At 39.4% G+C, this 15,017-nt stretch overlaps 1 protein-coding gene across 4 annotated transcripts in view; it reads left to right on the top strand.

Annotated features, from left to right (window-relative positions):
* LOC134677390 (uncharacterized) overlaps positions 1-15,017 on the top strand; it is a 49,726-nt gene that overhangs the window by 21,977 nt on the left and 12,732 nt on the right. For 3 of the 4 annotated variants that reach the window (XM_063535840.1, XM_063535837.1, XM_063535838.1), the window contains exon 2: positions 9,265-9,282. The exons of the other annotated variant lie outside the window; for it this stretch is intronic. In XM_063535840.1, coding sequence (XP_063391910.1) covers positions 9,265-9,282 — 18 coding nt within the window. The remainder of the gene's footprint in view (positions 1-9,264; positions 9,283-15,017) is intronic. 4 annotated transcript variants of the gene reach the window in all.

The following is a 15,017-nucleotide window of genomic DNA, read 5'->3' as shown; positions in this document are numbered from 1 at the left end:
ATATATGTATATATATATATATAGACAATGTGGCACCACGGTGGACATTCTTGGCCACCATGGCCTCTCATGTGTTCGAAGCGCTGGCAGGATCCCCCGCCATGCCAGCATAAATGATGTCCTCCGTCGGGCTCTTGTTAGTGCCAAAGTACCTGCAGTCCTCGAGCCCAGCGGTCTGGCCAGGGATGACGGCAAGAGGCCCGACGGAATGACACTGGTGCCTTGGAGCATGGGTCGGCCGCTAGTTTGGGACGCTACCTGCGTTGATACCCTGGCACCGTCCCATGTTCCAAGCACCAAGGATTCTGCTGGCGCTACGGCTTCCTCAGCCGAAAGCCTCAAGCGCCGCAAATATGCCGCTCTGGGAAGCAGCTACATATTTGCGGCGTTTGGTGTCGAAACTTTGGGGCCGTGGGGGCCAAGTGCGCGTCGACTGTACAAAGACTTGTCGGCGCGCTTAATAGAGGCTTCTGGTGACCAGAGGGCTGGCCACTATTTCGCCCAGAGTATTAGCATCGCTATACAGCGGGGAAATACGGCCAGCCTTCTGGGCACCTTGCCCGTTGACGGCGACCTGGGGCAAATTTTTTACCTATAGTTTTTGTAAGTTTTATTATGTTTGTTAATTTATAGACAATATATATATATAATGTCTAGATTATGCCAAAATTATGCCAAAGTTTTTTTAATAATAATATCACTTGAAATTAGACACTTAAAACACATACATTTTTTCAAATTTGCCGCCTTCTTCTACTGACAAGATCTGCTTGACCAACTTTATATAGTCCGTCGACGTCCATCCGTCCACTAAAGTCAAAATTCATATGAAAATATGAACCACATAAGGCGATGGCGCATATTATTGCTGCCAAGTCGGTGCAAACTTGGCTTAGACTAAATTATGCTAAATCAAGAGTGAACAGGCACCTTCTGGGCAAGCTCGCTCCATCGTAGGCCACGTCTACGCCTCGGCTAGTCTGTGGCCATGAGTAAGCCCATTCATAATAAAAAAAATAAAAAAAACATATGCCAGATGCTAAATAGAAAATTCTGGTGCCAAAGCGAGTGAAATATGCCAGATCTGGCATCATTTATGCCAAGTTGGCAACACTGATCCAGATCCTCAGCTGGGCCAGGATAGGAGTGAAGAGGGCAGCGACGTAATATGTCCTCAGTGGTTTGTTCTTCTTAAAATATTACCTAAAAAAATAAAATATTAGCCGTGTTAAATCAAATATTGATATGCTAAATTAATATTATGCTAGTTGAAAGTTGATACCCTGGCACCGTCCCATGTTCCAAGCACCAAGGATTCTGCTGGCGCTGCGGCTTCCTCAGCCGAAAGCCTCAAGCGCCGCAAATATGCCGCTCTGGGAAGCAGCTACATATTTGCGGCGTTTGGTGTCGAAACTTTGGGGCCGTGGGGGCCAAGTGCGCGTCGACTGTACAAAGACTTGTCGGCGCGCTTAATAGAGGCTTCTGGTGACCAGAGGGCTGGCCACTATTTCGTCCAGCGTATTAGCATCGCTATACAGCGGGGAAATACGGCCAGCCTTCTGGGCACCTTGCCCGTTGACGGCGATCTGGGGCAAATTTTTTACCTATAGTTTTTGTAAGTTTTATTACGTTTGTTAATTTATTTCTTTGTTTCTATCAGTTGAAAGTTATGACTAATAAAATTATGCATTTTATTTTTACACATATCGTTTATTAATTTTACCATATACCTACTAGCTTCTGCCTCCGACTTTGTCTGTCTGTACACAGACAAAGTGTAGAACTAAAGTGGGTAAAGTTTTTTTCACCTCAGCAGCTCGAACAACGGTACTTTGCTTCTTAAAAACAGTGAGCAAAATGCGATTTTGCTCACTGAGTCATTTTGTCTCACTCAGTGAGCAAAATCGCATTTTGCTCACTGAGAGAGCCTAAAATAGTAAACATAGGGGCATAGCATAGTATAGCTATGGTCAATATACCTACATCAAATTATCTACAAATATTTATTATAGGAAAATGGGGTCTACGTACTTAAAACTGATTCTACTGTGGTCGACTCTCTTGATAAGTTTGTAGACCTCAACATTTCCTGTACAAAGCTCGTGAAAGCGTTGTCGGCCAATGACCCGCGACCTCTTGTACGAAAGCCCGGAAGCAACAGTAGTGAGTCGGAAATGTCAAGAATTGGACAAGAAGAGTCACGCCCGGGCTTGCGTATGCTTACGTCATCACAAGAGGACTGGGGAACACCGGTTCTCCCGTAGTTCTCATTTTGCTCCCTGTACATTATAAAAATAAATAAATAATTAGTTTAATTAATTTTTGTTCGTCATTATTATTTAGTTTATATTTATAAATAAATAAAAAAAAAAACCCTTTATTCATTGTAAAGTTTAGTGTTTACATAAAAAAATTAAAATAAAACTATGACTTATAATATGTGTTTTACTAATGAATCCCTAGTGGGTAAAGGCCTCCTCCGTTGCTGCCCATTTGTCTCTGTCTTGTGCTGTCGCCATCCAGTACATTATGGAAAAAAAAATTCACCACATTAGCTGGTAAAGGTAAACTCAGGGTTTAGTTAAATCAAATAAAAGCTCTCGAAGGCAATGAGTTTAAAGCAAACTTTAAGAAATTGGCTTCTTGATCGGTGTTTCTATAGTATACAAGAATTTTTAAATAACATAGAGCAGCCATTCTCAAAGTGTGTTCCGCGGAACCCTAGGGTTCCGCAAAGCCTCTGTTGGGATTCCGCGAAAATACTTGTAATAATAAGAAAAAAAACCAGCACTTCTATAGGTATATCTGGGGCCAAATTCGACACATACAACTGTCAGATTTCGAATCCACGTCAAATCAACAGTTGATTTTATTGCATACTGAGTGTTGATTCCATCAACGGTGGATAATATCATTTGATACAACCAAAACTCAACTCTAAACTAAGGATGGTTCGGTTTGGTTTGCTTGTCACCCTAACTGTGGATGTTAATGTAAATTTTTGACATTGTACGTATTCGAGAACTTATGATTTTTCCCACATCAACGGGAGATCAACACGATACGTCAAACGTCGCTTGTCGAATAGGGGTCCTAGTCCACAGTGACGAAGGAAATTTTTTAATTTGGGGTTCCGTTAAATATTTCGATTTCCAAAAGGGTTCCGTCACCAAAAAAGTTTGAGAACCGCTGACGTAGAGTAAGTAACGATCTGTGTACATTTGTAAATAAATGTTATCTGTAATCGATTTGGTTATAGTTAAAACTATAAATGGCTGTAGGTATTAGGTACCTAGGTAATTATAAAATATTTGATAATTTTAATAAAATGTTAAAGTTAGTTTTCAAATGTAGCTACATAGCTATATGTATATGTAGCTTATACCGGGTGTGGCCCGTAATATGAGCATAAATTTTTACTGTAGGCTGTACTCCTCGTACTGACCAACATTTGTTCAGCGAGTTTTAAAAATAACTTGTGGTTTGATTTTTAATACACTTTAAAGTTGATTCCAAGACGCAATGTATTGCGAATTTTGTTATGTTTGTAAGGCGTGACAAGCAACGTCAATCACAATGATATGGCGTGGCGATGGCGTCCATTGAAGATAATATTTATTTTGTATGAAAAATAGCGAGTTTAAATACTTCATAATTTTTAAAAGTTGTTGAACATATGTGTCACCGTTTGAGGAGTATAATCTATGTTTTAATTATTTGCTCATGTTACAGGCCACACCCGGTATATCTTAACATATTTTAGACGAACGGACAAACGGGAGGACGGACAAAAGGACATGCATGACAGAACTAAGTATAACGTTTTTGTTTGGCTACAGAAGTTACAGAACCCTAAAAATTTGTCAAATACCTAGTCGAGAACTTAAGGTGGTTCGATTTTCATACAAAATTCAATCAAAGCTCATTAAGTAACTACACACTATTAGTACATAAATATTTCCGCATTTATCTTCCTTCGAATATTCGTTTGCGCGAAATTAACAGGAAAACAATGTTTCATACAGAAATCATGCAAAAATCATAGTTAAATTTTCATCAATTTTACGTATGTGTGTGTCACAAATGTCGTGTACAGATACATTTGCGACGTTGCCATACCATTTCCGACGTTGCCGGGCTGACCACGGCGCGAATTTGGAGTGCCGTCATGTTTAGTGCAATTTTGTTGACACTGACGTTTGACAGGTACTTAATTGACCTAAGCGAGAATAAGTACCCGAAGTTCGTCAGCTTAGCTAAGAACTATCATGGCGTGTTATGCAAACAGTCGCTTTTTTGCTTACAAACGGAAGATTCCCGGTTCGATCCCCAGTCAATTGTATGCTGGAACATAACTTTTTGTATTTTTGTTACATCTAAATTTCGTATTGTTTTTTTATTTTTATTTAATTTTTCTTATTATCATAAATCGATTGATTAAGTATGGTATGGGCTACACGTATTCGTTTATTTTTGACAAAGAAAATTAGAAATTATACTCTACCTAATCTCTCTTATTTTTACAATCAGGACATCCTCACTGCAATAAAAAAGAGATATATAAAATTTCCTGTGGATAAAATAATGGATTTTGTCTATGAATGAAAAACACAATTATTACTATAGTTTGTTTTTTTTAGCATTAGAAATAAGGTAAACAATCTTGACGTGTCTTTTAATTGAAAAACACATTTTAAAAATAAGTTACGGCAAATATGTAACAATTATAAATCAAATACGATCATTTATATTCTTCTGCTTTCATAAGTAATAGTTTTTTGATTTTTAAAAAGCGTTTAAATCTGTGTGCCTAGCCAAGATGCCAGTCGTTCGCTCCGTAGCGAACGTTAGGGTAATACCTGTCTCTATCACTCTGCCATATTAATGCGACAGACACGGCTGCGCTTCGGTCGCTACGGAGCGTAAACCATTGGCACCTTGGCTAGGCACCCTGGTCATCTGGAAAGCGAAACACATACGGAACGCGTTTCTATTACTCAATACAGTGGCCAGTTGCAGATTCGGCGGTAAACTTAACTATACCTAAATCTGGGTGCCTAGCCAAGATGCCAGTCGTTCGCTCCGTAGCGAACGTTAGGGTAATACCTCTCTCTATCACTCTGTCATATTAATGCGACAGACACGGTTGCGCTTCGTTCGCTACGGAGCGTACACCATTGGCATCTTGGCTAGGCACCCTGGTCATCTGGAAAGCGAAACACATACGGAACGCTTTTCTATTACTCAATACAGTGGCCAGCTGCAGATTCGGCGGTAATCTTAACTATACCTAAATCTGGGTGCCTAGCCATGATGCCAGTCGTTCGCTCCGTAGCGAACGTTAGGGTAATACCTCTCTCTATCACTCTGCCATATTAATGCGACAGACACGGCTGCGCTTCAGTCGCTACGGAGCGTAAACCATTGGCACCTTGGCTAGGCACCCTGGTCATCTGGAAAGCGAAACACATACGGAACGCGTTTCTATTACTCAATAAAGTGGCCAGCTGCAGATTCGGTTTTAAAGTTAACTATACCTAAACCTGGGTGCCTAGCCACGATGCAGGCTAGTAGAGTTCTCTTTCACCTTCAGCAGAACCGGGAGATCCAAACCTACCTACTTTTCATCTAATAATCTCAAGAATCAGTGCATGATTCAAACTTTACCGGTTGCCGTGGTAAGACCTAGGATTTACCATATCGGTGTTGGTAAAAGCCCGAAGTAAACTAGTAAGATTTAACATTTCGGGCTTTTACCGATCGGCATCGGTAAAACCTAGGTTTTACCGGTAAATCCTAGGTTTTGCCGTACTTCGGGCTTTTACAGTAACATATATATAATAATTGCTCGTTTAAAGGTAAGATAACACAAAGGAGAAACAAAAAGAAATTACCTACTCGCACCAGTCTTGAACCCCAATCCTCTTGCACGTAGTTATTTCCACGAACATACCGTTACGCTATTGCAATGCAACATACTTACGTTGTGTGAAATTGTCTACTACAAGGATCACGGAAACACTGTTTGCATGTGTGAGTAATACTAGGAAAAAGCGTGACAGCAACACTCCGTCGAATTAAAAAGGTGGTTTTTGCACAATGAAGTATTCAATGTTTACTTTAATTGTTCAATATTTATTTAAAGAGTGCGCGAAACATACTTTTAAGTATACAAATACCATGACCATTTCACAAAAAAATAAAACCTGAAATTTTGCAAAAGTGGTGCCATCTAGCGAGAGTTAAGTTTTGAGTAACCTAGGCGAACCACCTTAAATGGCTATATCGCGGGCTTAAACAAAAGTGTGAAGAATAGGGTCCCTTCCCATGTTACGTAACATTTTCAAGAAGTCACACACCGGTGCGCACGAGTGTAATGATACGTATTTTTGGTACTTTAAGTTCACGCATTTCTGTGTTTAATTGAGCGGTAATATTGTAAATGTGTTATGTAATACTTAAACCCAACTATACTTATATCGACCGGTATATGAACCGTGATTATCTACACAACTACACAACACAACCCTACACAACTACACAACACAACCCTACACAACTACACAACACAACCCTACACAACTACACAACACAACCCTACACAACTACACAACACAACTTTGACACCGGCCGCTATCATCACGTGGTATTACTGTTCTTACGAAAAATAAGTGTCTAAGTTTTTTAGACACTTATTTTTCGACTCATAAACCGGTAAGGTGACCGGTGGCCAAAACACAGGTTTGCCCATTCGCTTTCATATAATATCAATAAGGATGGGTTGTCGACTTTCGTTCGCTTTCTCTCTCGGAATGCTGCTTGGCCGCTCTAACCTGAACTTTGGACAGCTAATATTGACTATTATGAGCTATGGACCTAAATCACAGAATAAATAATAGTTCTACCGCACAGAAAGGACACTTCCTACAAAACCGAAGTTTGACGGCGGTCCAGGGACGAAATTATATCCCTTTCTAATGTTTTGGCATGGCACCCTTTCGGCTATTTAGGGTTGTCAAAATTTAAGTGATTATCTTATCCGTGGTCGTCCTCGCATAAGGACCTCAAGTGGTGCCAACCCTAATAATTGCTCGGAGCAATGCTGAGCCGAACGGAGCCGAGTTTGTCCGAAGTCAGTATTTCTTACATTAGGAATAGTGTTTGCATAATTATAATTTTCTTAAATAAAAACAACATTATTTTAACTTATTTCAAGTATTTTTATACTTACACACACACTTACACCAATAAGAGCTTTTATAATATTAGTATAGTATGGATAGTATGGAAGTATGGATTTACTTTTATTTATAGAGTGACGGCACCAATCATGGACATGTTAAGCGCACTAAATTAGAATTTCGTTTAAAAATGGGATGTTTTTTGACGATACAAAAATGGTGATTTTTTTTTCGGCACTTAAATACATGAGGAACATTTAAACAAAACCAAAAATTCTGTATGTTTAATACATAATTAATAAAAAATATATAAATAGAAATTTACGAAATCACCATTGATGGACATCAAAAATTCAGTAATGGACACCCAGTCATGGACATGGACCCAATTATGAACATCCATTAATGGACACTTTTGTATTGAACACATAAATGAAACAAATGATGTCACAAATCAACTTTTATTAACGCTATTTGAACTTTCATTTAGATTTCTAAGTTATACTATAAGAGTTTTAGTCCGGTTGCCGGCTGCATGAAACAAACCTGATCAAAAAATAGAATATACCTACCCTGTAGAGGTACCTGACATTTAGTACCTTCCAACGCACTTGGTCGGCCTAGGCTTAACCTGGCAGATTTTGTACAAATGGCAAAAACGTTGGACAAAAAAACATCAAAAAAATACCTCATCGAAAAATGGAATGAAACTTGTATGGTAGGATACCTGACCTTGGGGACAGTAAAAAAAAAGTGGTCGGCCTCACCTTAGCCTGGCAGTTTTTGCAGTCCGACCAGATTTATTGGACCACATGACACCTACAATTTACCTCATAGCAAAATAGAATTGTTGACGTATGTCTTGGTCGGCCTCACCTTAACCTGGCAGCTTTTGCAGTCCGACCAAATTTATAAAAAAAAAACATGAAAAAGACCTATCGAAAAATCGTATGAAACTTGTATGGTACGATAGCTGCCTTTGAGGACAGTAAAAAAAAATGGTCGGCCAAATCCTGTATTGGCCGGCCGATTGGCGATTGGGTCGATCAAATTTGTGGTACCACGTGAGAGCTACAATTTACCTCATCAACAAATAGAATTGGCAGTTTTTGCTGCCAAGCTACGAGTTTTTGCAGTCCAACCAAATTTGTGGCACCACGTGACAGCTATAATTTACCTTGTCGAAAAATAGGATGAAAAAAACGGATTATAATAGCTAAAATAAACCTGTTGACGTATGGTTTGGTCGGCCTCACCTTAGCCTGGCAGTTTTTGCAGTCCGACTAAATTTGTGGTACCACGTGACAACTATTATTTGCCTCATCGAAAAATAGGATGAATAAAAAACGGATTATAATAGCAAAATAAACCTGTTGACGTATGGCTTGGTCGGCCTCGCCTTAGCCTGGCAGTTTTTGCAGTCCGACCACATTTATCCATCCATCTAAGACAAAACAAAGAGCCCAATTATGGACAACTAAAAATACCCAGTTATGGACATCGTCCATTATTGGAAAATAAAGAGCAATCACAAAATCAACCCAACTCAAATGTTTAGTGCAATAAATTAAATAATTTAACACAATAAACTAAAAAAGTAATAAAAAGCTTAAGCTTGGACACTTGTCCATTACTGAATTTCATAAAATATCGAATCCAGTAATGAACAAACCCCACAAAAAACTTAATTGCTGTGATTGGACATATTCAACTTAGCTCAATTTACTTGCAATATAGTATTATTCAGTAAAAATAACATTAAATCTCATTACAACATAACACAAGATAACACCATGCACAAATATGTACTCACCTCCTTAACGATTTCAACAACAATAACGGATTTTTATGACCACCGCCCGCAACGAGATTTTACTTTGCAGCCATCTTAGAACAAAACGGCTGATTTTGGTGACATGTGTCAAAATGACAGCTCAAACGTCTATTGGTTATGCTTTAGTGTTGCCAGTTGAAAAATGTTGGGACAGTTGCTTAATAAATTCGATCAACGTAAAAAATGTCCATAATTGGTGCCGTGTCCATTACTGGTGCCGTCACCCTAATGGGTTTTTTATTGTTTCAGATTACGCGGCGGAGATCGGTAAGATGGTAAAAACAAGAACTAACAAATACAATGGTAATACATGGGTAATACAATACAAAATAATGGTAATACAATACAAAAAAAAAACAAAGGTACAGGTATTATTGGCCGGTACAGTTCGATTAGTATTTGTCATGCTGCTTCCTCAGCCTCAGTGCTTTTCGTACCGTGACTGACTGAAATAGCAAGACACGTTCGTACGTTTCCGTGAAAATACGATGGAAAATAATTAGGTATGCACTACACCCTTAGATGCAGAAGGCAGTCGCTTTCTCAAAAACTAGTGCCTGCGCCAATTCATGGGATTAGTTGCCAAGCGGATCCCAGGCCATGGGCCGTGGCAAAAATGCCGGGTTAACGCGAGGAAGATGACCTTTATGTCTTAACATCTAACAATACCTATACACTCCGTATAATTTTCTTCTTTCCACCCCGTATAGGTATAAATAAATAAATATTATAGGACATTTTTACACAAATTGACTAATCCCCACGGTAAGCTCAAGAAGGCTTGTGTTGTGGGTACCCAGACAACGATATATGTAATATATATATAAATACTTAAATACATAGAAAACAACCATGACTCAGGAACAAATATCTGTATCGTCATACAAATAAATGCCCTTACCAGGATTCGAACCCGGGACCATCGGCTTCATAGGCAGGGTCACTACCCACTAGGCCAGACCGGTCGTCAAAAGGTATTTATAGCAGTAACCTTAGAGCATTTAAGTAGTAACTGAAGACGTCATGGCTGTCATTTTCTGTATAAAACTGCCGATTTTTGCGGGGGAGGGGCACGTCAAATGTATGGCTATTTTATACGTAACGTACAAATAGCCATGTCAGATAAACGTCAGACTATACAAAGGTTTGCACAATTGTGCAAGGTTTTCGGCAGAGGGGTAAGCTCTTAAAGGCAACTCCGGTTATTAAATGCTCTAAGACCAGGTACAGTCACCTGCAATAATATGTTACGCAACGAATGCCGCAAAAATATCTGACACGATCTTATTTGTAGAGCCATAAGAGCGTGTCATATATTTTTGAGGCCGTCGAAAAGTAACATATTATTGCAGGTACATCCGTGGTCTCCAGACCACGGACTAGCAAGCGCAGCGTAGGGCGTCCACCCACAAGATGGACAGATGACCTTGTTAAGGTCGCCGGAAGACGCTGGATGCCGGCCGCTTCCAACCGGCACGTATGGAGGTCCAAGGGGGAGGCCTATGTTCTGCAGTGGACGTCTTATGGCTGAGATGATGAAAATGAAAATGAAAAATGATTTATTTAGGTATCAAAAATGCAGCTTATTACATAGTAGAAGGGTATTACATTTTTAAAAGTATTCTATTGTTAGACAGCCTAGGAATAGTGTCCTGAGCCCTAAACTAGGTAAACCTGTCTTATAGGGATCAGGGATTAAACCACCGCTAGTTCTAGCATTGCAGCAAACGTTGGTTGGGAAGTATACACAAGTTAAAAATTTATACCGAAGGTCTGATCGCTTACATATAGAACTAAACATATACAATGCAACAATTATGGCAACAATTTTTATAATTTAACACAGATGATAGAAATATGACATTGCCCTTAGACCAGTGATGATGATGATGATGACTGTACATCAGGCGGCGTAGCACGGTGGCGTTTTTATCCCTTGTCACCATACCTGTCACGTTCTAACAAGTATGTAAGTGCGAAAGGGACGCGCATAGTGATAGTCGATAAAAATGGAACCGTGCTGCGCCCGCTGATCTGTATAATGTTTGAGCAACTTTAAGGACGAACGAAAGCCGGTTCTCAAACTTTCCACCGTGACCTCGGTTACGTCAACAAATACCAGTTTACTATACTTATCTGCCATAAATTAAATAACGCTTTCTCTTTCACTCACGACTCGGGGTGTCTCGAGGATCGCTTTTACATCGCTCGTATGATCGTGATTTGTTAATGTTACAGGTTTTAGGGTACCTTAGTCAACTAGGAACCTTCATGTATGCTGAAAGTTTCCTAAAAGTTAGAAATGTTCTCGGAAGTTTTCATAGTAAATTAAAATTTAATAATGGAAAATTTCGATCCCATCAATCGAATTTTGGCTATGTTTTTTTAGCATTAGAAAAAAGTTAAACAACCTTGACTTGTCTTTTTATTGAAAAATACTTTTGAAAAATAAGTGACGGCAAATATGTAACAATTATGAATCGTATACGATTATTTACATGCTTTTGCTTTCATAAGTAGTAATAGTAAAAAAAAAATTATTCAATAACAAAATTTATACAAACTATTATTAAAATTAAGTATAAACTAAATAAATTAAAACGAATAAAATAAATAAATAAAACTTAGGTCCCCCAAATCTGTCCCCTGCGGAAGGGTGCCCATAAGGCTGGCTACATTCCCACGCTGAATAGCTATGCCTATTCTTTGGCCTAGGAATGAGCCAGCCCTAGGGTCACCGCCGTGGGCACCCTTCCGCAGGGGACAGATCTGGGGTAAGTTTTATTTATTTATTTTATTAGTTTTTAGTAATAGTTATTGTTTTTTTAAAAGCGTTTTCAATTAAAAGAGCAGGTCAAGATCGCATAGTATTGTTCTAATGCTAAAAAAACGAACTAAAACGAATATCTCGCGAGGTCGTAGATGGGATTCATCGACCGACCTAAAAACGCTTTTTGCGTAATGGTACGGAACCCATCGTGCGCGAGTCCGACTCGCACTTGGCCGTTTTTGTGATGTCACATAACCTTAACCATCAGCTATGTACCCACACTAGTCGCCAATTGAAATTGATTAGTTGTAGCTGTCACCTTTCGTTTTCTCTCCGTGTATACATGTTAATGCTAATGCATCGTGAGGTCGCAGGTGGGGTCAACGCCCTTAACCGGTTCACGGTTGAATATTCTATGAGATGAGATCGGTGAGTTACTGCTTCTAAAATATACGGGGTGGAAAGTTGAAAAGTATACGGAGTGTATTATTAGGTTAGTTTAAAATTATAACGTACTGTGTAGTTTGGGCAGGTAAGGGGTGCGAATCTCCTGACTTCGGCCAAACTCGGCTCCGCTCGGCTCAGCATTGCTCCGTTAATTTTTAGGGTTGGCACCACTTGACTTCCTTTTGCGTGCACGACCACAGATAAGATAATCACTTGAATTTTGACAACCCTAAATAGCCGAAAGGGATAGTGTCATGTATTAGAAAGGGATAGCATGATTCGACCCTGAACCGCTGTCAAACTTCGGTTTTGTAGGAAGTTTCCTTTCTGTACGGTAGTACTATTATTTATTCTGTGGTTTGGGGCTAAGTTGACTTGTGTCAGATATCCCCTTATACAGTCCGTCTTTTTAGCATTAGAAAGAACTTCGCAGAAGTAAGCTTGTGGTTCCAAATCCAAATAAATTATATGTATTGACCATGCTACATTAGATAATTCAATAATTATTAACAATTAAACAGCCTGATAAAAACTGCACGCTTGCTTCTGTGGAGTTCTTTCTAATGCTAAAAAAACGAACTATAGGTACAGTCGACTGTAAAAATATGGGTGTACAAATTATCTCAAAAATATGTCCCATAAGTCCCATAACTCTTATATCAGTGACTTAAGAACTAGGGGACATATTTTTGAGTAAGTTGTCTACACCCATATTTTTACAGTTGACTGTACTTACCCTGTATATAAAAAAACCGGGCAAGTGCGAGTCGGACTCGCGCACGAAGGGTTCCGTTCCATAATGCAAAAAAAAGCAAAAAAATAAAACGGTCACCCATCCAAGTACTGACCACTCCCGACGTTGCTTAACTTTGGTCAAAACTGACGTTTGTTGTATGGGAGCCCCATTTAAATCTTTATTTTATTCTGTTTTTAGTATTTGTTGTTATAGCGGCAACAGAAATACATCATCTGTGAAAATTTCAACTGTCTAGCTATCACGGTTCGTGAGATACAGCCTGGTGACAGACGGACGGACGGACGGACGGACGGACGGTTGGACGGACGGACGGACGAACAGCGAAGTCTTAGTAATAGGGTCCCGTTTTACCCTTTGGGTACGGAACCCTAAAAAGTAGGCGAGTAGAAATAAAATCGTAATTTGACCCCGAGTCATCGCGAGTTCACGAACGGAAAGCCATCGGTAATATAATAACTTGTAACGTATAATGTAATAAGCGAAAGTTGCGGTCAACCAACTTGCAAGTGTAAACGAAACATGATTGGTTTCGAATTGCTTGTTTAGCGGTTGTCGTTGCGATTGGCAAATGGAGGGCCCCGCTAATCCGGACAGGCAAAAACTAACCGTTGACAGGGGTGCGAAACTCCTGACTTTGGCTAAACTCGGCTCCGCTCGGCTCAGCAGTGTTGCCAACTCGGATTTTGAAAAAATGCTAGACTAATGGCTAGATTTTGCCAAAATAGTGCCAAAGTTTTTTGAAATATGCTAAAAACTAAACTAAAATGTCACTTGAAATTAGACAGTTTAGACACATAAAACACATACATTTTTCAAATTTGTCGCCTTTTTCTACTGACAAGATCTGCTTGACCAACTTTATATAGTTTTTGTAGGTTTCCTTTCTGTACGGTGGTACTATTAATTATTCTGTGTCGTTGACAGGCGTGGCTTACTTCGCGATTTCGTCGCTTTGCAACAGGTAGCTACAAATACATCCGTTCTACACCAATTTTGGTGGCTAGCCATAAGCCGCGCGAGGCGCTGTCGCCACCTAGCGGCCATATCTGTCCTGATCGTAACAGGGCTAATAGGGCTATAACCGCGAAATACGAACTTCGCAAATTGCGGGCATTTTTCTCTGTCACTCTAATTACGCCTTCATTGGAGTAAAAGGGAAAGATCCCCGCAATTTGCGAATTTCGGTTTTCGCGGTAGCCGCTCTGACCGTTCTAGCATGGGTCATCCTTAAAACTCTTCCTAATTCTGCATAAAGGGTGAGTACTATTAAATTGTCGCAATTTGAATAAAATTTTATACAATAAAATAATATACAATAAAATTCAAAAATGTTTATTATTGGTAAGTTTATGATAAAATAGGCGAGCTAAAACCGTTTTATTGTTTGTCTAAAGCACGACGTGAGAATTCTCGGACTTTACTCTTGACCCGACTCATAGAATTTTGCACGGAATCATTTGTGATAAGTTTAGTACATTTAATCCACTTCCTTTTGAAATCGGGCAATGATGTGGCCGGTTGGCATGTTTTCCGCAATTTTGTTTTTATATTTGCCCAGTATTTTTCTATCGGCCGTAATTCTGGGCAATTTGGCGGATTTAATCCCTTTGGTACAACATCGACAGAATTCAAATTATACCAATCCATAGCTCTAGATGAATAATGGCAACTTGCCAAATCCGGCCAAAATAATGTCGAACAATTGTGCTTTTTAATAAGTGGCAACAACCTTTTCTTTAGGCATTCGGATATATAAATATCTGTGTTAATTTAGCCAGTGGTTACAAAAGGCGAACTTCTCATACCGCACTGGCATATCGCTTGCCACACGAGGAACTTTTTGGCAAATTTCTCGACTGGAATCACTTTTTCTGATTCAGGCAGACCCGAGACGTTGCGGGAAGAAAAGTATTGATTGCCTGGTATTGAATTGAAATCAGCCTTTACATAACGTTTCGTCATCAATGATTAAGCAACCTGCTGTATTTTGAACAAACAAGGCGTACAATAATCTAGCACGTCGAACTG

Source organism: Cydia fagiglandana, chromosome 26 (assembly GCF_963556715.1).
Source record: "Cydia fagiglandana chromosome 26, ilCydFagi1.1, whole genome shotgun sequence".
NCBI classification, from domain to species: Eukaryota; Metazoa; Arthropoda; class Insecta; order Lepidoptera; family Tortricidae; genus Cydia; species Cydia fagiglandana.
Note: the sequence above shows the minus strand (reverse complement) of the source record. Positions and strands in the feature narration are given on the sequence as shown.